This window comes from Schistocerca serialis, chromosome 2 (assembly GCF_023864345.2).
Source record: "Schistocerca serialis cubense isolate TAMUIC-IGC-003099 chromosome 2, iqSchSeri2.2, whole genome shotgun sequence".
NCBI lineage: Eukaryota > Metazoa > Arthropoda > Insecta > Orthoptera > Acrididae > Schistocerca > Schistocerca serialis.
In genome coordinates, this window is record NC_064639.1 from 307,773,620 (window position 1) to 307,797,575 (window position 23,956).

General features: G+C 41.8%; 1 protein-coding gene across 7 annotated transcripts in view; it reads left to right on the forward strand.

Annotated features, from left to right (window-relative positions):
* Positions 1-23,141, forward strand: part of LOC126457087 (uncharacterized) — a 763,934-nt gene extending 740,793 nt beyond the window's left edge. For all 7 annotated transcript variants that reach the window (XM_050093111.1, XM_050093110.1, XM_050093106.1 and 4 more), the window contains 3 exons: positions 2,801-2,962; positions 17,102-17,263; positions 22,376-23,141. In XM_050093111.1, coding sequence (XP_049949068.1) covers positions 2,801-2,962; positions 17,102-17,263; positions 22,376-22,445 — 394 coding nt within the window. In that variant the 3' untranslated portion in view covers positions 22,446-23,141. The remainder of the gene's footprint in view (positions 1-2,800; positions 2,963-17,101; positions 17,264-22,375) is intronic.
* Positions 23,142-23,956: the final 815 nt, after the last annotated feature.

Here is a 23,956-nt window from a genome sequence, read left to right on the forward strand (position 1 = left end):
GCACGCCGCGCTGAGAAGATCAGTCTTGGCTTGGCAGCTGTTGAGAATGGAGCTCCCGTAAGATGTTACCGCCAAGTCCGAACTGCGGGCAGTTATTTGGTTTTTGAACACACCAAGGGCACTGCGCCGATTGAAATCCATTGCCAATTGACGGAAGTGTATGGTGAGTTGGGCATGAAAGTCAAAAATGTTCGTAAGTGGTGTAGAGATTTTGCAGCTTGTCGGACCGAAATTTGTGACGAACAAAGGAGCGGGAGACCGTCAATTTCTGAGCAGACAGTGATGAAGGTTGAGCAAAGCATGCCTGAAGATCGACGGATCAAATGGCTCAAATGGCTCTGAGCACTATGGTACTTAACTTGTGAGGTCATCACTCCCCTAGAACTCAGAACTACTTAAACCTAACTAACCTAAGGACATCACACACATCCATGCCCGAGGCAGGATTCGAACCTGCGACCGTAGCGGTCGCGCGGTTCCAGACTGTAGCACCTAGAACCGCTTGGCCACACCGGCCGGTTCGGCGGGTCACTCTGCACGTTGGTTCCTGAGGTTTCTCGAAGCACTATTCACAGAATTTTAGCGGAAACATTGAACTACCGGAAGGTGTGCGCAAGATGGGTGCCACGTATGCTGCCTGAGGATCACCTTGCAGCCGAACAGGGACAACCTTCTGGACTCAATTGTCACTGGTGACGAAACCTGGGCACACCACTTTACACCTGAGACCAAGCAACAATCATGCCAGTGGCGGCATTCTTCTTCGCGAAAGCCGCGGAAATTCAAACAAAGACAGTCTGCCGGTAAAATCATGACAACCGTTTTTTGGGATCGGAAAGGGGTATTTTTGGTCCACTTTATGCCCACTGGGACCACAATTAACGCTCACAGTTACTGTGAGACTCTGAAAAATCTCAAACGGTCTATTCAGAACCGGAGAAGAGGAATATCGAGCAAGGATGTACACATTCTCCATGACAACGCTCGCCCACACATGGCTCGGCAAACCGTTGCTCTCCTGCAACAGTTTCAGTGGAACACAATCACCCACCCACCCTATAGTCCTGACTTGGCGCCCAGTGACTATCACCTGTTCCCTGGGTTAAAAGGACATTTGGCGAGAAAGTATATTAAAAAATCATATTTCTATTGCTTTCAAAGGTATTTTCTTCATAAATATAAAACTTTCTCTCTCTAAATAATTGTATCGAACGATATTGTGTTCAGTTTTATTTTTACAAAACATGAAAATTTATGTACGGTTTTTTGCACTGAGTAGTATTGGGGCAATACGACTGATGGACGTGGGATAAACACTTTTTTTACCTCTGTTTTTCACAAAAACAGCACAGAATCCGCCATGTTGTCGACTGACGTCTTTATTTACGTCGGGAAAATACCTCTGTGGTCAACACTTACATTTTGTTTACAGGTCCTGCTATGGTCAAAGTTATATTATGCTTACTGTTTCTGTGTGTCTTAAAATATCTGAAATTTTTTAATGTCAGAGTGCTGATAATTCTACGTAGTTATTAAAAAAGTGTATTGGTGAGTGCTTAGGTTATATGGTATTTTTTAATAAATAAAAATAATGTAGTACATTTTATGTAGAAGAATTAACATTACTTTCTTTTCTTATTCCTTTTCTTTCTCTCTCACAGTTGTAATGACATTTATGAACAATAAAGACAGGACTACGCAGAACTATTTTATGCACTGGATCGCCTCACATCAGATTACATTTTTTTTTCATGGTTGTGCTTTGTGTGCGGTTATATGACTAAATTCTTGAGATCATTAGACACATTATGTTGGTAGCTAGTTTAGTTATTTTTGTAAGAAATGTTCATAATAAGCTTGCGTAACAACATCACGGCCATGAGATGGGCTCACACTGGATTATGAGAAAACATAAACCAGTGTGAATCCATCTGGTACATTAAACGGTTCTACTTCACGTAAACCTTTTGTTCTGTCTTTGTTGTTTATAAATATCTTTCCAACTATGAGAGGAAAAAGGAAAGAAAAATAGTAATATTAATTCCTCTATACAAAATGTACTACATTATTTTCATTTGTTATATTACACCATATAACATATACAATCACTAACTCACTTATTTAGCAACCATTAATGTATTCAACACATTCATGTCAAACAGTTTTATTTATTTTTAGTTGTACAGAAACTGTAAGCAAAATACAACTTCAACCATAACATAACCTGTAAGCAAACTGTAATCTTTGACCATAGATGTATTTTAGGATGTAAACAAAGAAGTCAGTCGGCAACATGACGGATACTGGTGTTTTTTGTGCAAAACAGAAGCAAAGAAAAATCTTTCTGTCACATCCATAAGGGCGGAAATCGGCATAACAACAAGCAGGGTAGAAAGTAAACACACGTAAACAGCAGTACATCGTAAACATGCAACTCACGAATTTTAGTAATTTATCTAAATTATTGTTTTGCACAGGGCGACTGCAGTATTAAATTTGCTGTCTACGTTGTGAGTATGTACTGAATAAACTTCGAATATGTATTATGTTAACTGAAGATGAGTGAAAGCCCGAAACGCCTATTAGCTTAAATGCAAATACATAACAAAGTAGCTGGTTGCTGTATTTATTAAAATGATATAAACCATATGCACGGAGCTCAGAAGGCAGTAAAATGGATACATTATCGATATATTTTCCACGTCCCTAAAAACAAGCGGAATGCCGTGAAAACAAAAACAGTCATATCGCCACAATTTTTAGTATAGGCGTCGCCAGCAAATACGGTGGTTGTGTGCAGGTGCACGTGCCAGGAGAGTCGCCCGGTATCGACAGACAGCGAGGAGGCGGTGCGCGCAGCGACCTTCGTGGTGACGCAGCTGAACTTGCTCCTGGGCTCGCACCGCGAGTGCGCCCGGCTGACGCTCGCCGAAGTCCGCGACGCACGGCTGCTGGTGGCCAGGTAGGTAAGAGCCCTGTGTGCGACAGAGCGCGAATACACTTCGCGAAGCTTGACGGAAGTAACCGAATATCATCGATGTTGACTCTCCTAGTGACTCACGAGGAGAACACGGAAGTGCCATAACCCGACTTCCCAGAAATTCTGATCGTGGAACAGGAGCCAAAATAAAACGCCTGTCGGCTTATCAGTAGATATTCGACCAAATGATTCAGATGGCTCTGAGCACTATGGGACTTAACTGCTGAGGTCATCAGTCCCCTGCAACTTAGAACTACTTAAACCTAACTAACCTAAAGACATCACCTACATCCATGCCCGAGGCAGGATTCGAACCTGCGACCGTAGCGGTCGCGCGGTTCCAGACTGTAGCGCCTAGAACCGCTCGGCCACCCCGGCCGGCGATATTTCTGAGAAAATGACTGTCAAAGTTTTCGACGTAGTTTAGATGCCTTTGAGAGAAGCTCGCCCCAACTAGTGGCACATTGGCTAGTGTCACAGCTAGTTTTGTGTCCCAAGTCCGAAACACGATAATTGTTTTTATTTATTTTATTTTATTTCTTTCCTTTATCTACCCACGTCCGTAGAAGGTTACTATACAAATGTTTCTTATCAAGTTAAGGATACAAGGGCGTTGTCTTAATTGTAAAATTATAGCTAGGTTGGACAATGCGTGTCATCTATTCATTATATATGTGTATGGTATTTTCAGGGATCACAATCTTTTTAAATTCTCATATTCTTATATTTTGTTCTTATATCAATTCTTAATTCTTATAATTTATTCTTATTTTACTCTTATATTTATTCTTCAGGAAAATTTGGTGCTTTCCCTTGGATTATAACAATCACAGAAACATCCGAAACATAGAAATTCCGTACACCACGAGCATTTTGCAAAGACAGATTTGCCACAGCGACATTTCTTCGTATGAATCTCACTCTGGAAAGAAACGTCGTTGACATTAGTTAGTGGTGTTACGTCGTGACGAAACTGTGAGTTCATGTTTCCTTAGCCACATGATACACTCCCTAACACGTTTTCCTTTAGTCAGAGAGTACTCACTCCCACGACGACAAATGAGGAAACGGCCGACAACGTGCTCCCACATCAAGTGCAAACTGATGATGGGGAACAAACATCGCTCACGGGTGTTTACCAGTGCTCTAGTGGCTACATCTGCTAAGGAGTGATTTCTGAGCAGAATCAGCTCAACAGCTCATGCGCCCAAGTCAATCACAAAAGTTATTTACAGATGAATGGGTCTGCTAGATGACAATTACTTCGGCTTCAGGAAAGATGAAGGCACCAATGAGGCTTCGTAAAGGAGGCTAGGTGTATGATAAATCTAAATACTTTCATAGAATTTGTCGACCTAGGAAATGTGTCTGACAATGAAACATGGAATTAAAGGTTTGAGATTTTCAGAAAAATTGGTGCACGCTGTAATGAAAGACAGATAATATTCAGTACGCACTAGATACGAGGGGGAACAATAAGAGTGGAAGACCAAGAAAGAAGTGTTCACAATAAAAGTGACATAACGCAAGGACACAGTCTTTCTCCCCTACTCTTCAACCTGTGCTTCGAATAACCAATGGTGGAAGCAGAGGATAAGATAGTTGGGTTATAATTAAGAGTGAAAGGACATTAATTATAAGATTTGCTGATGGCATTGCTGCCTTCACTGAAAGGATGGGACAGTTAGAGGGCCTGTTAATGGAATAATCATTCTACACAGTACAGAGTAGAGGGTGCAAAGAACTCTGGACTGTGAAGAAACTGGAAAAGAAGAGAATCGCAGTGTTTGTGACTATTGTTACAGTACGATGGTGAAAAATGAGTAGCCTGTTAAAAAATGCAGTTAACACAGGAATAAAAATTAATATACTTGGCTTTACAGGTGATGTAGAATTAATCTCTGAAAATATAGATGACCTGCCAAGAAAGGATTTTTTTTTTTAAAAATGGGTCTAGAGGTAATTGACGATGAATTAAATTCATGAGGGCAGAAAGAAATTACAGGACTAATATAAAGGGGAAATCTTCAGATTGACAATCATGTTTGAAAAAGTAGATGGGTTTAACTGTCTGTAGACAGAAGCGAGGATCAAAGATACATCCAGAGCGTCTTCACTCTTCTCAGGTTCATTAAATGGCTTGGTATTTAGGGTCACATTTCCAGCAGTTCTGCGCCAGCCATTACGACTGTAGCTTGCATTTCAATTTCTTGAAACAGTTAGTGTTCTATTCCTGGTCAGCGTGGTAAACAACATAGAAATTAGAAACAGAAGCGAGGATCAAAGATACATCCAGAGCGTCTTCACTCAACTAATTACTGTCATCCATTTTTTTTTCGAGGAAGCAAAATAAGGATATACTGACTATAATAAGAGCTGTATTATTATATCGGGTAGAAATTAGGATAAAAGAGAATTACGGTATACAGGAGAATGATAAAGGTCTTTGGAAATAAAATCCTGTGAAAGAAATTTGGACCAGTTTCTGAGGGAGGAGAATGGCGTAGAAGGAAAATTAGGGAGCTTAGGAAAATGTCTTATGAGTCAGACAAGGAGGTTGAGATGTGGCGGCCATGTCTGTAGAAGAGAAGAGGATGCTAGATTGAGAGAAGTACGAGAGCATAAGCCGATGGATGAAGATCTTGTGGGAGACTGAGGTGCAGAGACCAGGTGGCCGAGAATCTTCAGACGCTTGGAGCAAGGGAAAAAGATGAGAAGGACCAGACGCTCTGGAGGAGACATCTAAAGAAGCCAAAAGCCAACTGCGGTTTGTGCGATCAGGAAAGTAAGTAAGAAAGATAATGAGCGCGGAAGTCCTCAACAGAATCGGCGGAGAAGCGAACATATGGAAAACACTGACCAGAAGAAGGGACAGTGATAGCACATGTTAAGACAACAGGGAACAACATTCATGGTTGAAGCGGGAACTGTAGAGGGTTAAAATCGTAGGGGAAGACTGATGAAAAAGAAGCTGCAGTTCGTCAGGAATAGAAATCTCAAACAAACACGTTTCATGGCTCTTTACGAGTAATTATGACGTCTTGAATTTTGACGTTCGAGTAGATGTGGCCTAAAGATAACTTCTGCATCGTCTTCTGCACTCAAAGAGCGAATAATGCTCAGTTTCGAAACTGAATGTCACTTGATTGATTCTACACATATTTCTCTAAACTCACTTGGCGAATTGTTTTCGTTTCAGAACGCAACTGAATCACTCGTCAAAGTTGTATAAGAAACGTGCCCTAAAACAAGGTCCCTTTTCTTAGAGGTTCTTTATTATCACTATATCGGAGGAAATCCTTGGTTTCAGAGTTAGTTTATCTTCCATTGGCCAATTACTCTCTGCGCTATTAGCAGTCCTCAAATGGTCCGTGAATTTTAACGTCAACGAGCTACATGGCAATGTTTTGATGTCTGGGTGTACATAAAGAGCATCACGGCTGCGTGGACAGAGGATGGCACTATGGGACTTAACTTCTGAGGTCATCAGTCCCCTAGAACTTAGAACTACTTAAACCTAACTAACCTAAGGACATAACACACATCCACGCCCGAGGCAGGATTCGAACCTGCGACCGTAGCGGCCGCGCGGCTCCAGACTGTAGCGCCTAGAACCGCTCGGCTACCTAGGCCAGCGACAGAGGATGTCTTGTGTGCATTGACAGATACAATTAAAGAAAGACAGTGCCTGTACAACGCCGAAAGTGCAAATTACTATAACGAACATTATTATGCAGATGCGCTCTGTCATCAGTCTTCGAATAAAAGGGTGGCGGGGGGGGGGGGGGGGGGAGGAGGAGGATGAGGGGATTTCCCCCTCTCATTAAATAGTTCCCCGGCCTCTCAAAGAAGAATTTCTTCCTTGCCAGGGAACTATTTTTTTCTTTTTACTGTAAGTATTACTACTGCTCTTTGAAAATAGAAGACGCAGAATACGTTGGACGGGGGTTGTACGCGGTACGAGAGCGAGATGTAAGCAAAAGAATCCATCTTGCTAATACCAAGTAAGCTAAACAGTAAACAATTCTCAGGTTCATTAAATGGCTTGGTATTTAGGGTCACATTTCCAGCAGTTCTGCGCCAGCCATTACGACTGTAGCTTGCATTTCAATTTCTTGAAACAGTTAGTGTTCTATTCCTGGTCAGCGTGGTTCAATTTGTGACGATAAAGCGTAAAGTTACGGAAAGTAATAACAGTGATTTATTCCAGTTCGAATCTCAGGCTTCAACTTCAAGGAATATTAATACTACAGCTTCTTAGTAAAAAACTGCAACATTGGAACTGATATCTGTTACTGAAAATAACAAGTGTATTACACTAATCGGGGGATGTGTCGACAAAGCCGGATTTCAAAAACGGAAAGGAAATCGCCTCTGGCTTTTATCAAACAGTTCCAGGAAATACAAAATCACGGTGCTCTTAAAGACAGTAAAACGCACATTGAGCTAACTTTTACTAAAGGATTCAATGCAAACAACAGCAAAAAGCTAAATGATAAAATTAGTGATCATGATAGGAGCAAATTTCACTTAAAGAGCGAATCTATTTTGAATGATTGGAAAAAGGAAGTAATCGAAAAATCTTTCTCTGAAGGTTGCAGAAAGTGGGAAGAAAAGAATGTAGAGACATTACGAGCGACCGCGTGCGGTTTTAGAACAGCGTATCTCATATGTATAGAATACGACCCGTTCTTACTTTTTAAAACTCACGTGTTTTGGAGGCTCTGAATTGTTTCGATATAGGGGACATTATAACTCTCCCTTTCAGTCCGAGAGGAAGAATAAAATGGGGCAAAGGACAAATATTGGTAGTTATTGTGATTTTGAGACTGAAATGTGTCGAACCGTTGTCTGCTGCCTGAATAATTCGCTACCGCGTGAATAATAATTATTGCAGGCGTGTCAAATTGATCGCGCCAAGTTATCGGACTTTGTAGAGAATTAATAACTGCAGGCTCTGAAAAAGTTTGTTACCGTCAGTATAGATCTGCATGAGATGTAAAAAACGGCTGCTAGTTGTTCGTCGGCAAATTGTTTTTCCGGAAAACATTACAAGTATTTACAAAAACTCAACGCCTGTTCTGTTAACTGGGAAAATAATGATTATTATTATTTAAAATAAACACAAATTTTCATGCTGACACATTATTAACGAGAATTACTATTGCTGACATATTGAATGGCCAAGGCAGGAGAGAGAGAAGTGTCTGTCTCTAAAGAACGAGGGAGTGTGTGTGTCTCTTAAAAACAAGTGACGAACAACTTACAAAAATTCTGAGCATTTGGTTCATTTTCATTGCAATCACTGATATGCACTAAGTCTGCCTTCTTTGCCCATGAAAAGTCATTAGATTACACAAGCTGCTGAAGTCGAATATTCAGCTACTAAAACATTCAAGGATCATTCGAACCTTCAGACAGAGTGATTGAATTGATCACAAATTTCAAGTATCAGCTTCTTCAAGGATTAATGGACAGCACAACTGCAAGGTTTTTCGTTGGTAGTGATAATTTATTCTTGAAACAGTGTGACATTTTAAATAAAATGTGGTGGCCACAGGAAGAAAATAAGTTGATGTTATTTGGTGATCCCAAAATCGACTCCTACCTGTAAAACCATGAAATTTGTGCCTTCAACCAGTGACAGTTCTGTTGTTGTAAAATTAATTAAGGAAATGTGCCTGTTCAAGCAAGTGGAAAAGGAAAATTTAAATACTCTTAATATACTGAGTGCTAATTTTCTTGGTGTAAGATTGATACCAGATAACATATCGATATATAAAACACAAAAATATATTTACGGGAAAATTGTGTCTGACAATATCAGGCATCAGCAAACAGCGGCCGCCCCTTCAGAACAGAGGGGTGAACTCTCCCAGTGCTAAGAACGGCAATGAGTTTCTGCACGGGTCACAACGCTAGCAGATACTTGCAACTAGAGCGCCGTACGGTAGCATGTGATCATGTCGTGGTAGAAGTACCGTATGAAGAAGCCGGGTCACTTCTCCGCATTCAACAGCACGGTAAAGACGTCATCAGCACTGTACGTTGAATGCCACGTCCTGTGTGAAGGTGGCTTTACGCGTACGAGTCTGCCTTCCACGTTTAGGAGTGTCTTGTGACATGAAATTCCATGTCATGATGTCACAGAACTTGTCCAGCTCGCTCCACGTACACATACGAGGACGACCTGAAGCCGCTGGCACACTGGACGAGCTAGCCAACGTTGACGTGACTTCACTTCCTGCTGTTTCACGCTGAGGAGGCATTTCGTCACGTGAAATACAAAATACGTTCTACGATATTTCGGCAACGTACCACTTAAACCAGTAGGAAGCAAGAACGTTTCCTACGTCACAGGCAGAAAGCAATATGCTGACGAGGGGACCGTACGTACTTGCACTCACCGATTTGATTCATATTGATGAGGTATGTAGAGCATGGCTAGGACTTCAAAATACACGCATTAAAAAAGTTTTGCATCACCTCGGTTCCGAGAGTTCCGGAATCTGTACAGAAAACTGGAATAGAGATCAACATAAACATCATGTCCGCCTTTTTTTATTATGTATGAAAATCACACATTGCATTTTGTACCACCATACAGCGAGACCTTCAGAAGTGGTGGTCCAGATTGCTGTACACACCGGTACCTCTAATACCTAGCAACACGTCCTCTTGCATTGAAGCATGCTTGTATTCGTCGTGGCATACTATCCACAAGTTCATCAAGGCACTGTTGTCCACATTGTCCCACTCCTCAACGGCGATTCAGCGTAGATCCGTCAGGAATGGTTGGTTCAAAAATGGCTCTGAGCACTATGGGACTCAACTGCTGAGGTTATTAGTCCCCTAGAACTTAGAACTAGTTAAACCTAACTACCCTAAGGACATCACAAACATCCATGCCCGAGGCAGGATTCGAACCTGCGACCGTAGCGGTTTTGCGGTTCCAGACTGCAGCGCCTTTAACCGCACGGCCACTTCGGCCGGCTCAGGAGTGGTTGGTGGGCCAAGTCGTCCATAAACAGTCCTTTTCAATATATCCCAGGCATGTCCGATAGGGTTCTTGTCTGGAGAACATGCTGGCCACTCTAATCGAGCGATGTCGTGATCCTGAAGGATAACTCACAAGATGTGCACGATGGGGGAGCGAATTGTCGTCCATGAAGACGAATGCCTCGCCAATATGCTGCCGATATGGTTCCACTATCGGTCGGAGGATGACCTTCACGTATCGTACAGCCGTTACGGCGCCTTCCATGACCACCAGCGGCGTATGTCGGCCCCACAAACTGCCACCCCAAAACAGCATTTTGCTGCACTCGCTGGACAGTGTGTTTAAGGCGTTGAGACTGACCGGGTTGCCTCCAAACACCTCTCCGACGATTGTGTGGTTGAAGGCATATGCGACACTGATCGGTGAAGAGAACGTGATGCCAATCCTGAGCGGTCCATTCGACATGTTCTTGGACCCATCTGTACCGCGCTGCATTGTGTCGTGTTTGCCAAGATAGACCTCGCCATGAACGTCGGGAGTGAAATTGTGCATCATGCAGCGTATTGCGCACAGTTTGAGTCGTAACACGACGTCCTGTTGCTGCACGAAAAGCATTATTCAACATGGTGGCGCTACTGTCAGGGGTCCTCCGAGCCATAATCCGTAGGTAGCGGTCATCCATTGCAGTAGTAGCCCTTGGGCGGCCTGAGCGAGTTTGGTAAAAAATTTGTGGTAAGGTCTCATGGGACCAAATTGCTAAGGTCATCGGTCCCTAACCCTACATACTACTTAATCTAACTTAAACTAACTTACGCTATGGACAACACACACACCCATGCCCGAGAGAGGACTCGGGGGGAGCCACACGGACCGTGACAAGGAGCCTCAGACCGCGCGGCAGCGTGGCATGTCATCGACAATTCCTGTCTCTCTGTATCTCCTGCGTGTCCGAACAACATCACTTCGGTTCATTCCGAGGCTCCTGGACAATTCCCTTGTTGAGAGCCCTTCCTGGCACAAAGTAACAATGCGGACGCTATCGAACCGCTGTATGGAGCGTCTTGTCATGGTAGAACTACAGACAACACGAGGCGTGTACCTCCTTCCGGGTGGAATGGCTGGAACTGATCGGCTGTCGGTCCCCTTCCGTCTAATTGGCGCTGCTCATGCATGGTTGTTTACATCTTTGGGAGGTTTAGTGACATATCTGAACAGTCAAAGGGACTGTGTCTGTGATACAATATCCACAGTCAACGTCTGTCTTTCGGAGTACTGGGAACCGGGGTGATGCAAAACTTTTCTTGGTGTGTGTATGTAAAACGGAGGGCGAAACTCTCAACCATTTTGGAGAGAATCGAGTTGGAAAGTTTTAGGCAGAGATATACGCTAATTGGAGATTGCCGGCAGCCGAGGAGTCCACAGGCGACCGAGTATGCGCTTAGTTCCATAAGATACAGAACTGTGGATTGAATCTCGCTCTTGCTTATTATCTTCAACTTGAAAATTCGTGTTTTTCTTGAACGGTTTGGGAGTAGTTTCTCATTATAACCGCATTCCTGCAGGTACGCTTCATCAAACCATGAGCCCATTTTCCCGGTGTAGGTACGGGTGAATACCACTCACCGTAAGAACCAATTTTTCCGGTTATCTTGCAGTTGGTTTTGACCCACCAGGGAGTTAGAAAGGGAACAGCGTTTACAAACTCGAAGAGTACTTCATTCATATGTTAGCCTCCGAGGTAGTTACACGTCTATACTCCGAGACGTCTGATTTTACGAGTAAATGTATTGATGTGTCTGGTACTTCGACAGCAAAAGAACGGGAACCTGAGTATGAAGCCAATCGCTTTACAGTGAAGTTTCAAAAGTACGACTTCAATTGGCATTTGCGTACAGTGAACAGCTCCTTCTCCAAAACATATAAAACAAGGTGGAAGATGCATGAACAACTAAAAGCAACTGATCGGTGGACGTATGGTCGTTTCATAGAAACTCGAGAATGTAATCAGCAGGTGACTACGAGATACCTACAGCAAGGGGCTCTTGCTGCTGCTGGAGAATTCCCTGATTTAAATTTTCGAGCTTATGACTCGTGTGTCGTGCTCTTCAAACGGAGACATCGGATTTGCCAGGGGAAAAACCGCCAGATTTGTGTCCGAGAGGGAAAGCGCTTTACTGCAGCAAATTTCCGAATGCAGACTCGAGCCCTCATACCAGAATACGACAAGAATTTTGTTACTAACAACGATCAGACAAGTATTACACATAAAAGTACCTGATTCATTTACATCAATAGCAATACTGTTCATGCAGACCATACGATACTAATTTGTGAATGTTTGTTCTAGGATACCAATACCAATCGACTTAGGACCGAACTCTCGCCGACCGCGGAACAAAGAAGTTTGTTGTGCGGGGAAAGGATATGCATAGAACGACACATTTGTACACTGCACAATAGGCTGTCATCTTATCTGGAAAATTACTACCAACGGTTTTCGTTTGCTTGCAAGAGACCACAGGCTCATTTAGACCAAGGGTGCAAAAACCAGCTGATGAGTACGCACGCAGATACAAAGCCCAGCAAACTCGCAACAGCACTGTACAGGGAATTTCTAATTGACGTCTAAGTACATGAGAGAAGGAAAATTTCTCCTTCTGCTCGATTCGTGGAGAGGGAAAACGAACCTGGTTTTGAAGGTGAAATTTTTCGAGGTAGAGGGGGCCTGCCAAAGTGCAGTATTAAAGTAATTCTTCCAAAATTTACTCCTTTGGTCATCCCTGCGACGTTTATTTTTACAGGCGGATGAAAAACATCGTAAAGAGAGTACAAAATTGCTCGTACTTCATCGAGAACGACAGGGAGATAGCTTCAAGACAAGAATGCATGAAAATTCAATCAATCGTACACCATCAGTTGTTTGCACCAATGTTCGGTCCGAGAACCGTTTATAAACGTAAAACAAGTTTGTTTCCCAATAGAAACATCGAAAAAACCATGCTCGTGCAAAAACTCGGGATTCATTACGCGTGCTGTATGCCACAATAATTACTGTTTTACACGTTTCTACGATCATTATCATCCTGATTCGCGCAGTGCTCCATACGTGTCACAAATGTAGGCACAGTAACGTTAGTGAGAAAGACTACTGATTTGATTCATAATGGTCGTGCATTCTTTTTTATTTCCAGAGTCCTTACAAAATGTTTTGTTTTCCTGTTTTTCAGAATAAATATTATGCTAATAAATATCCGTAATTTGGAACGTCATAATAAATCTGTTGTTAGAGTTAAGTGAGAATTTAAAAAAATTAAAAAAGCACCATTAGCGAAATTCGATCCACAGACTTTGTGCTTCTGAAACCAAACACTTAATCACTTCGCTACGGACTCATTAGCTGTTAGCTGCCACACAGTGGTATATATCTGGATGCCTGAAACTTCCAGACTCGATTTTCTCGAAAACAGTTCAGAGTTGCACCTTCCTCTTTACGTAAGCTGAAGTCCTAGCCATGCTCTACACACACTATTTGTATGAATCAAATCGGTGAGGACAAGTACGTACGTCACCTTGTCAGAAGAAGCCCATATTCGTGGTTTTTATATTATATGTTACGTCCTATGAATGTATACTGTTTCTAAGCACCAGTACATTGAGTGTCTCGAGAACAAACGTTACTGCTACGATTTGTTACAATAAAATGACAGAAAACGTCATATTGATGGTTAAAGAGTTCTCGTGTTTCGTTATTTGCGTTAGAAGTCGCATGTTTGAGTGTAATACGTTTTAAGGCAACGACCCAGTGAAGATTCAGGAGAACCTGCCATTATTATTATTAACGTCAGTTAATAATATTTCCGTGATTGAAGCCTTTAGAAGACTTTAACATTAAATACGAGGCCAGCAGAATCAAAGTCACAGGCAGTCGGTTTACCTGGGGCTCCCAAAACTGGTTTTCGTAAACCGATTTCCCAATACCGCTTTTGGGTGGTCGTGTGGACACTTCAAAACCTATTCTGGAAATCTGCTTCTAGTCGCAGGCTTTCCATGTCCCTAATCGATTTTCGCTCCCAAGTAAATGCAACCGATTTTGAAATGTACTTGGGTTGTCAAGTTACGTCTTGTTTTTTAAAATATTCGGTTAATATGTATTTATTGTGCACTGAAGGAGAAGCAGAAATATGAGACTGAGCGTGAAGCTGCCTACCTGTAATATTTAAGTGAAGAGAAATAACGACTGTGTTGACTGAATCAGAAACTGGCTCAGCTGTTTCCCAGACGCCACATTTAACTGAACTATCAAATCCGCTTCAGACCTTAACGTGTAAACACGACAGCAAAAACGGTGTCCGAAATTCGGTTTTCGTCGTTTGGAAGATGAGTTACAGTATAGTTGGTTGATGCGCCACGTTACTGAACGGAGGCAGAGTTGGTAGAGGGTTCGCGCCCTGATGAACATCATTTTTTTCCACCTTCACGTTTTCTACAAGGTTATGGGAAATATCCTGTGAAATAAAGAGAAATAATGTCCTTTATATTTGACGTTATGTTAGTGTAAGTGCGCTCTCTGTCAGGAGAGAGTTTGTTCGATGTGATAAATTTTTATAAGCTTGCAATTTTAAACACGGCTGACAGCAGCAACCGTAAAAAAATTCAATTTATGAAATATACAGCCAACCGGTTGCGTAAGTTTGCTATAAAACCTTGACCAGGTTTCGGTACCGCTAAGGATATCTTCTTCAGAAGGAAATGGCATAAATTGTATACGTACATGATGAGCTAAGGAGCTCAAATCAAACAGTAGAAAATATAGGATAAATTCTCCACGAAAACAGTAAAAATTGTTACATATGTACAGTTTGTTAACCCTTCTAGACCCTGTGACATTAACTTTCGCTGTGTCTTAGCTGCAACAGAAATATATTTTAACCTAATGAGAACCTGAGCTACACGTGTTTGAATGTTCAACCTTTTCATTAAGTGCAACAGCTGCCAACTGTTTGGCATCATTATGAAGATACCAGCAGGTCAGTGTGACAGTGCACAAACAGCTCGTGGCCTCCAGAATACATGGACGTGTTTGTTTCGCTACATTCCACTGTATAACTGAATATTGTTACTGTCATTTTGCATGCTAATTATTGAACGTTATTTTACTATTTATTACAGTAGCGAATATTTCGTAATTATTTCTCTAGTCCGTAAAATGAAGCCAAGTGTGTAAAGTATCATAAATTTAGACAACGTTGTCTGTGGAGTGCAGCAATCTGGTGCTAACTATGATTACAACAGTCGAGATCGCAATAACATTTGAATTACCATTTTCGGCTCATGTTAAAGCTATCTTCAGATTTTTTAGGCCGCCCATACTTGGTGCTGGCTGCTCCTTGGCTCTTCACGTGATACCGCGATCGTACCGCCAGCACTAGCCATAGGCGGACCAGAAAATCTGAGGATAGCTTTAACATGAGCCGAAAATTTTAATCCAAATGTTATCCGATCTCGACTATTGTTGTAATCGAAGTGCACAAAGTACGTTTTGAAAACGGGTGCATATATTTGTATGAATCTTGCACAATTTTGTGGTCTTCAGTCCAGACACTGGTTTGCTGCAGCTCTCCATGCTACTTTGTGCTGTGGAAGCCTCTTCATCTCCGAATAACTACTGCAGCCTACATCCTTCTGAATCTGCTTACTGTACTCATCTGTTGGTTTCCCTATACGATTTTTACCCTCCACGCTTACCTCCATTACTAAATAAGTGATCCCTTGATGGCTCAGAACGTGTTCTACCAATCAATCACTTCTTCTAGTCGAGTTGTGCCACAAATTCTACATCTCCCCAAGTCTGTAGAATACCTCCTCATTAGTTACATGATCTACTTATCTAATCTTCAGCATTCTTCTGTAGCACTGCATTTCAAAAGCTTCGGTTCTCTTCTTGTCTCCACTGTTTATCCTCCATGTTTCACTTCCATACATGGCTACACTCCATATAAATACTTTCAGAAACGACTTCCTGACACTTAAATCTATACTCGATGTTAACGAATTTCTCTTGTTCAGTAAGGCTTTCCTTGCCATAGCCAGTCTACATTCTATATCCTCTCTAGTTCGACGAGCATCAGTTATTTTTCTCTCCAAACAGCAAAACACATTTACTACTTTAAGTGTCTCACTTCCTAATCTCATTCCCCCAGCTTCACATGGTTTATTTGACTACATTCCATTATTCTCGATTCGGTTTTGTTGATGTTCATCTTATATCCACCTTTCAAGGCATTGTCCATTCCGTTCAGATTTCTTCGGGATCTTTTACTGTCTCTGACAGAATTACAATGTCAGTGGCACGCCTCAAAGCTTTTATTTCTTCTCCTCGGATTTTAATTCCTACTCCAAATCTTCTTTTGTTTTCTTTACTGCTTGCTCAATATACAGATTGAATAAAATGGGGGATAGGCTACAACCCTGTCTCACTCCTTTCTCAACCACTACTTCCAGTTTACCCTCTCGACTCTTATAATTACCGTCTGGTTACTGCACAAAATGTAAAAAGCCTTTAGCTCCCTGCATTTTTCACCTGCCACCCTGAGAATTTTAAAGAGAATTCCAGTCAACATTGTCAAAAGCTTGAATCTTGCATCTAAAATCATTAGAAAATCAACTAAAAGCATTACCTCGCAAAAGAAATTTTCCGTCCTCCAGAAAAAGTTCGGGGCTGATTGGGCAGACTGAGTGGACATGTATCTTTCATTTTTCTCTTTTTATACGTTCACGGGGATACGTTTTTATTTATGTATCTCACAGACGGAACAGCATGACTAGTATATGTTCAGGAAGGGAAATGTGCGTTTTAATAGAGCTAATATAGAAATTCCATGCGCGGCAATTTTTGTGAACAAATGGTGTTGTTTACGAGACAAATAAAGCCGATAACTGCCGCTGGAGAGCGCTGAAAGTGCAATAGCACCTTAACCTGATCGTGGCATGTGCTGACGGCGTTGTCTCTCGTGGCGTTGGATATCCCATCTGCGTACACGTCGACGTTAGCTGCCTCGTCCCGTGTGCCGACGACTTTACTGCTCGCTGAAGCGCACGCTGTGAAGCGCCGTGTGTTGCAGGAAGTCGCAGCTGGACGGCGCAGACGGCGCGCACGCCGCCCCGGTGGACGTGCTGGTGACGCTGCGCACCAGCCCGGGCGACGCCGTGTTCGAGGCGACGGTGCGCCGCCGCCCGCACGAGGGGGACATGGCGCTCGCCGGCGTCGTCAGCCGCCTCAACCAGTGAGTCGTCTCTCTCCCTACTTGGCGCCTCTGACGATTTCTAACGGTACCGCTTGCCCGCTCCTATGGCCGGTTTTACACTATCAAATTTCTTTGTCCAGTAGATTTCTCAAATATCTTTGTCAAATAAATTTGATGGTATAATAGGGAACTATGCCAAATGTCGTCAAACATTTGATCAAATCTAGGACCTCGTTGTAGATTTGATCAAAGAAGTCGCTTGTCTTCTGTTCACTACAATGTGACATGTTAGCATGTGGAGTGCTAGCATCGCTGCAGCGTTCTGTCATCTGTAGTGTTTTTATAAACATTGCCAGTAAATACAGTTGGTGTGTACTGACAACTACAAAGTTAATAAAGATGTATGAAGCTGATGAGGCGCTTTACAACGTGAGGCACCCTGAATACAAAAATAGATTAAGAAGATTGGAGACCTGACCTAACCTAACCTAACCTAACTCTCTCCTGCAGCAAGGAATCGGAGTGAGTCTGTCTTTTCAGATATAACAGGTCTTAAGTGAGTATTGTACTTTGTAATATGAAGGATCACTTCGCTGAGCACATAAAGAAATGTATGCTCATCCATTCTTAAGTAACTGATGTAAGACTTGACGCCCTTCACTAGAAGCTCATGTAACAGGTTTTGTCGAATGCTGTTATCATGTCGTTGTAAAACCCACGGCTTCACCCAGGTACGTTTCCTTCTTTTTCCCCTACTTCTCTTCCGCATGTGCCCAATGTGCAATTGTGGTACATGCAACTGCTGCGGTTAATAACAAGTTGTTGTTGTCAGCCATCTTGAACTTTGACGAAAACTATGATGACAGTGTAATACCCCCTTTCAGTGCCACGTTAAAGATCTTTATCAAATGTATGTGACGATTATTTGATCACATCCTTGATCAAATCTTTGACAAAGAAATTTGATAGTGCGTTTAAAATTAGTTGCGTCTTTTGTCGCTTGGATCGCCGCAGTGGACATGACGACCTTGCCTAGATAACACCAATGGCGAGTCGGCTTTCCCTACCACACCGCCAGCAGTTCGGTTGGTAAAGCGCCACTGTTGCCACGCCGTGGATAAACAGTGCCACGTGTCGCGCATTATAGGCACCTCCGTTCATTAGCTCTCATTGTGAAGTGATATTTTCTGGCGTTGAAGTGTTCTACAGTCACCAGGCATTGGGAACGTATGTTGCGTTTTGGCACTGCACGAATAAAAACAGTGCAGCACATGTGAGCACGAGATTCGCAGTGAAAGTGGTCGCCTAAGAACACGTTCACCGGCTGTGAAGATAATGTCCTGTTGCAAAATATTCCTCCGAATTAGAGAGTAGTAAATCACAGTGCGCATTACTTCTCTGTTGTGATGGATAAAGATCCCATATTGCAGTGAAGGAAAGCGGCTGTTTTTCTCTGGGTAGAAAGAAATGTTCGAGTCGATAAAGCAGAACTTAATTTGTGTAAGATGAAGTTAAGAGGAGGTTTACTACCTTTGGCCCGAAAAAAGCATGTTCCTTGAATTTTTTTCTCTGGATGTGTAATAGATAACAATGCCAAATTTGGTCAAACTTTTTATTCATATTTCCTCTACAAACTGGAATTTTTTCGACTGGAAATGTCGAAGCGCAACGGCGGAACGAAACAAAATTTCGATGTAGACCTCACGCGCGGTGTGTCACAGGTCAGCCAGCTCATCTGAAATCATAATTGAATTGACGTTAGCGAAGTATACAAGATTCTTTAGGAGCTGTACCTCGCTTTAGTTATTTGGACCATAGGAAACAAAATGGTGGCCATTTGAAAAAAGACAGGGTTTTCTTCATCGATTTTTTGACTTCGTCGACCAAGTAAAAATATTTGTAGTTGATGGATCGGAGTAAAAGTGGTTCAGCTCCTAGACAATTTAATTAGCTCCGTCGGAAGTAAAGAATCATGCCAATCGGTTCAGTAAATTTGAAGTTACCATAACGCGTGATTAAAAAAAAGTCATTTCAAGTAAAAACGCGTTTGAAGTTTTGACTGCATATAAATGCAATATTATGCAACTTACGTTCAATCTGCTATTCCGAGTCCATAAACTAGTCCTTCCTCTTCCTCAGAGAGGATTTGCGCCATTCTGCGCTGATCCAGAGCCGCTCGTACGGCCGGTGACAAGTTGTTTTCGGCCGCTTGAATCCGGTGGTCGTCCGAATCGTTGGCGAACTGCGTCGAATAGAGTCCCAGTGTGACGTCCATCGTTGTCATGGTCTTCAGAATTGCTGAATACCCTTCGTTGAAGCTGCTCACTGCCAGGAAAGTCGCAGTCTCTACAGTCTTCGCACCAGACTGCAAATGCTTAGGGGCTAACTTCCAAACAGACGCGTTCAAACATTCGTATGAATTTTGTTTCCTCCAAAACACTGGTGCAATAACTCGTCCTCCGAAACGGCCTCGTAGATCGCATAAATCACTTTTTGAACTTCTTTGGAGAGCAGCTGGTAGTGTTGATATTCGTCCAGATGTCCGATAGCCTCTGCAATGCGCCACTTGCACCAACTATTTTCCCCAGCCGGACAATTTTGGTGTTGTGGGTGGTCATCCGTCGAAAACTTGTGGAAATACATTGCCCAAATTGCCTTCTTTATCTGTTCCACCGAATTGAAGGGTTGGGTTGTTTGGGGGAAGAGACCAAACAGCGAGGTCATCGGTCTCATCGGATTAGGGAAGGACGGGGAAGGAAGTCGGCCGTGCCCTTTCACAGGAACCATCCCGCCATTTACCTGGAGTGATTTAGGGAAATCACGGAAAACCTAAATCAGGATGGCCGGACGCTGGATTGAACCGTCGTCCTCCCGAATGCGAGTCCAGTGTGCTAACCACTGCGCCACCTCGCTCGGTCCACCGAATTGGAATGCCGTCGGATTGCCAAGCCGTAGTACGTCGTAAGCTCCTTGATCACTCTATAAGTTTTAGTCATGGGCAAACAGAATAATTTATCGCGGCTACAAAGTCGAAATCCCCGAAAAAAATTGGTGTGTAAAAAACTCCAATTTCAGGTAGGTGCATTTTTTTTGTTCAACCGCGAATAAGAATCATTTCCCTTCCGTATTCGGAAAAAACCGTTTCAGGAGTGGATTCTAAACACTTTTATGGATCCAAAAATGTAATTTAAAAAAAATCGATTTTTTGAACCAAAAGATAGTAAACCTCCCCTTAATGGAACTTGTAGTACCGTACACACTAAAACTTCCACGCTACCAGATCTTCGAAATGGCTAAAACTATAGACCGTAGTTTAATCAGGCTTTCTCCTTTTAATGTTCATTTAAATGTGACTGAGAAAGTCACTAGGTGAAAAGCAATGTGCCAAAAAACAACAAGAAATTTACATTCAGTGATGCTGAAATCCCGACAAAAGAAATCATTGCAAGTGTTACACCACAGGACTGGTCTCAAGTTGTCAGCCATACCAAGAATGTAGTTGAAGAGACATGTATTCATGGACTGTGTGGAGTTTTGAGTAACACGTTACGTATCTTATTGCTGTGTAAACATCTGCTCCTTTAGCCTAAACAAAGCCGATTTTACAGGTATACTTCTCACTAACATTCTAATTCTGTCAACAATTGTGGCAGAATCAGAAAACATCATGTTATTAAACTCGCAAATGGGGGCGAGACATATCAATAGTTATTCTCATTATGAAAATAAATGTGCAGCTTCTTAACTCATATTGATGGAAACCCACAGCAATTCTCGTTTTACAGGCTATTGACGGTCCATAAGAATTACACTGTTTCATTTAAAAAAACCTGTACTTGCTTGAATACCGTGGTAGATGTGAAAGTTTCGCTTATCAATCATATGGCAAAATGCTCTTCTCTTTGCGTGCTATTATTTGCCAAAATCTTGATTCGATATCCCAGTCTGTTTATGAGATACTTTTTCACTGGCGGCTGCGTTCGTGACAGAGCCCTTTACATACATTCTATTTTCTCGACAGAGTAGACAGATAGCGATATCCTTCGACGTTTAGAAAATAATTTAATACGTTATCTAAATTTAATGATCAGCACCATATAACCTAACACGCACCAAACGCAAATTCTCAGTAGCCCTATTTTTCACTGCAAAGTTCAAGAATTTCTTATAGTAGTTTAGCTAATACTGAAATATCACAATAACTATGACCATTAACGAAATGATAGGTAATTTATCATGAAGCTGACAAATTAAGCTATAAGATGTGCGAGACTTGAAGTTTATTACCGTGCAGTTTCTTTAAAATCGTTTGAGAAATATTGCAGACCGGCCAGCTTGCACAGCTGACACGTTCAGCACAGATTGGCAACTACACTTCCTTGCTATCGCTCCGTACTGAACTGTCAAAAGTCGCAACTAATTTTAAACGCACTATCGAGAGAACGATGCCATTTATATGTTGCCAGGTAGCAGTCTAAGCGTCTCGGTATAGTTTTATATGGGCAGCTAATTAAGCCTACGATCTTACAGTGTGCATCTCGCATTACTGGTAAGGGAAGTATCGCAGCTCCAACAGATAAAATTAAAAAAAAAATGTTTTGATTCAGGTTGCTTATAATCATATTTTCGCTTCTTGAGTAAGTGCAGACAGAAAACTATTTACCGTGAAGATACCCAACACTATAGGATGATAGGAGATTTGAGGACGTTCGGCTCTTCACTTATGTAATATAATGGCACACTTAAACTCGTTCTTACGATATTATATGGCTACCAGTTTAGGTGCTTCAGTACGCCATCTTTAGGCCATAACTGAAACTAAGGGGGTTAACTAATCGTCTACACGATTCTTCAGTGGCCGACATCCAAGAACTGGCTTTCGCAGACTACCTGTAACAACAATGTTGTGTCTCCAACCATCAACTGCGAGAGTTGTCTATATACATAATTACGTTTGCACAGAACCCTTAGTGCGCTAGTTCTACTCGACCCTCTTCAATTTTTATCTGTTGCAGTTTACACAAACGTTGGTGGTATTAGGACATAATTATAGTGCTATTTCACAGTACTGTTACATTTTATAGTTTAAACGATTAAATAACTGGATGCTTTACGTGGACTGGTATTTGGAACGTCCTTTTCTGTTGACAGGTACGGCAAGCAGAGCGCCTGCATGACGAACTTCCGGCTGAGACTGTACTGCTACTGCCGGACGTCGTGAGTGTGCCGAGGACAACGTTTTCAACTCTTTGCACACCTGAGTTATGGCCCCGTCTATCCACAACTGAAGTCGGAGCTACGATGAGGAGTGACCAGACTGATATTTCAAATTCGCAAGCTACTAGCGACACCAGTTAATTACAGACTGTACAAATGCTTACTCAACAGCAGTTCGTTAAAACTATGTTGTGGAGTGCTGTGTAGGCCATATAATGGACCATTTCTTACAGTGCGGTGTAAAAGTCAGTATAGAACTTCTGAAAAGTTTCGTTGTAATTCTACCTCGAAATCTGAAGTACAAAAGCGCTCCTGTATGGACAGAATCTCTTTAGGTATACTATGAACAGACTTTTTCAGGAGCATCATGAGACACACAGTAGGGTTGCTTGCAGCTACTTTTCAATTACTTTCACAGTGCCATACAGTTTATTCCAAACCAAATACGTTTTTCTTATTTAGAACATATGGGTGGACTTTCCTACCACAAGTAAGAGAGAGCTGGTTTCTCTAAAATTGTGTTAGACTATTCAGTGTTTATATATCTTGATGTTAAACTATTTCAGTGTGTGTGTGTGTGTGTGTGTGTGTGTGTGTGTGTGTGTGTGTGTGTGTTATGAGACTTAGCAGAAACATTCCTGCAATTCGTCTGAATATCGTGTAAAACACGATAATGTAAAATAATACGACGAAAAATGTATATGCGTTTTATTTATTTGTGCAGTGGCTCATCCCTAAAAAATTTAACCGTAATATACTACGAAATATAATTGATGTACCTCCATTGCGTCTTTTGACGTGAGAGATGCTTACCAAATTCACTACTTTTACGTGTATGCTTAATATGCCGAGTTCAACAGAACTGTTAATGTTGTTGTGACTACTACATTTTACACTTCATGCCACTTCATTGTCCAAGATCCAAAGCACCTTAATGCTCTCGTAATTACCTTTACACGGGTGAAACTGATAAACAGACTAAACAAGTAAAAGCTGCACGGCCGCAAGAAGTTTCCTTTATTTCTCTTTCTCTTATTTCACGAACGTCAGTAAAATGTTGTGAAAACACTGCTGTACAAATTGCTTGCAAAATACACTCATGCGTATCAGTAAAGTGATTTCAATGATTTGTTAACCCGAATTTGGGAAGCAGATTAATGTAATGGGCTTTGTTATATGCACAGTGGGAAGATGTTTAGGTGACGATTGTTTATTGCATTATCTAGCTTAAGACACTAATCTACAATAATTCATGAACATAGCTCTGACATTTCCTATCAACAAAAATAAATGGATATAGCTGCGCTAGGAGAAGAAAAATAATTACAATACAGTAATAGCTTTTATGTCCACGAAATACAAACTGTGGGGACTAATTCTACTGAGAGTTCCTTAATTACTTAATATGAAGTGAATGAATCAAATCAGTTACATTCTTTCTATCACACACTCGGATTATAAAAAAAGGAAAAAAGCACAGTCTGCCCATAATATTAACGAGGATCGCATCATGAG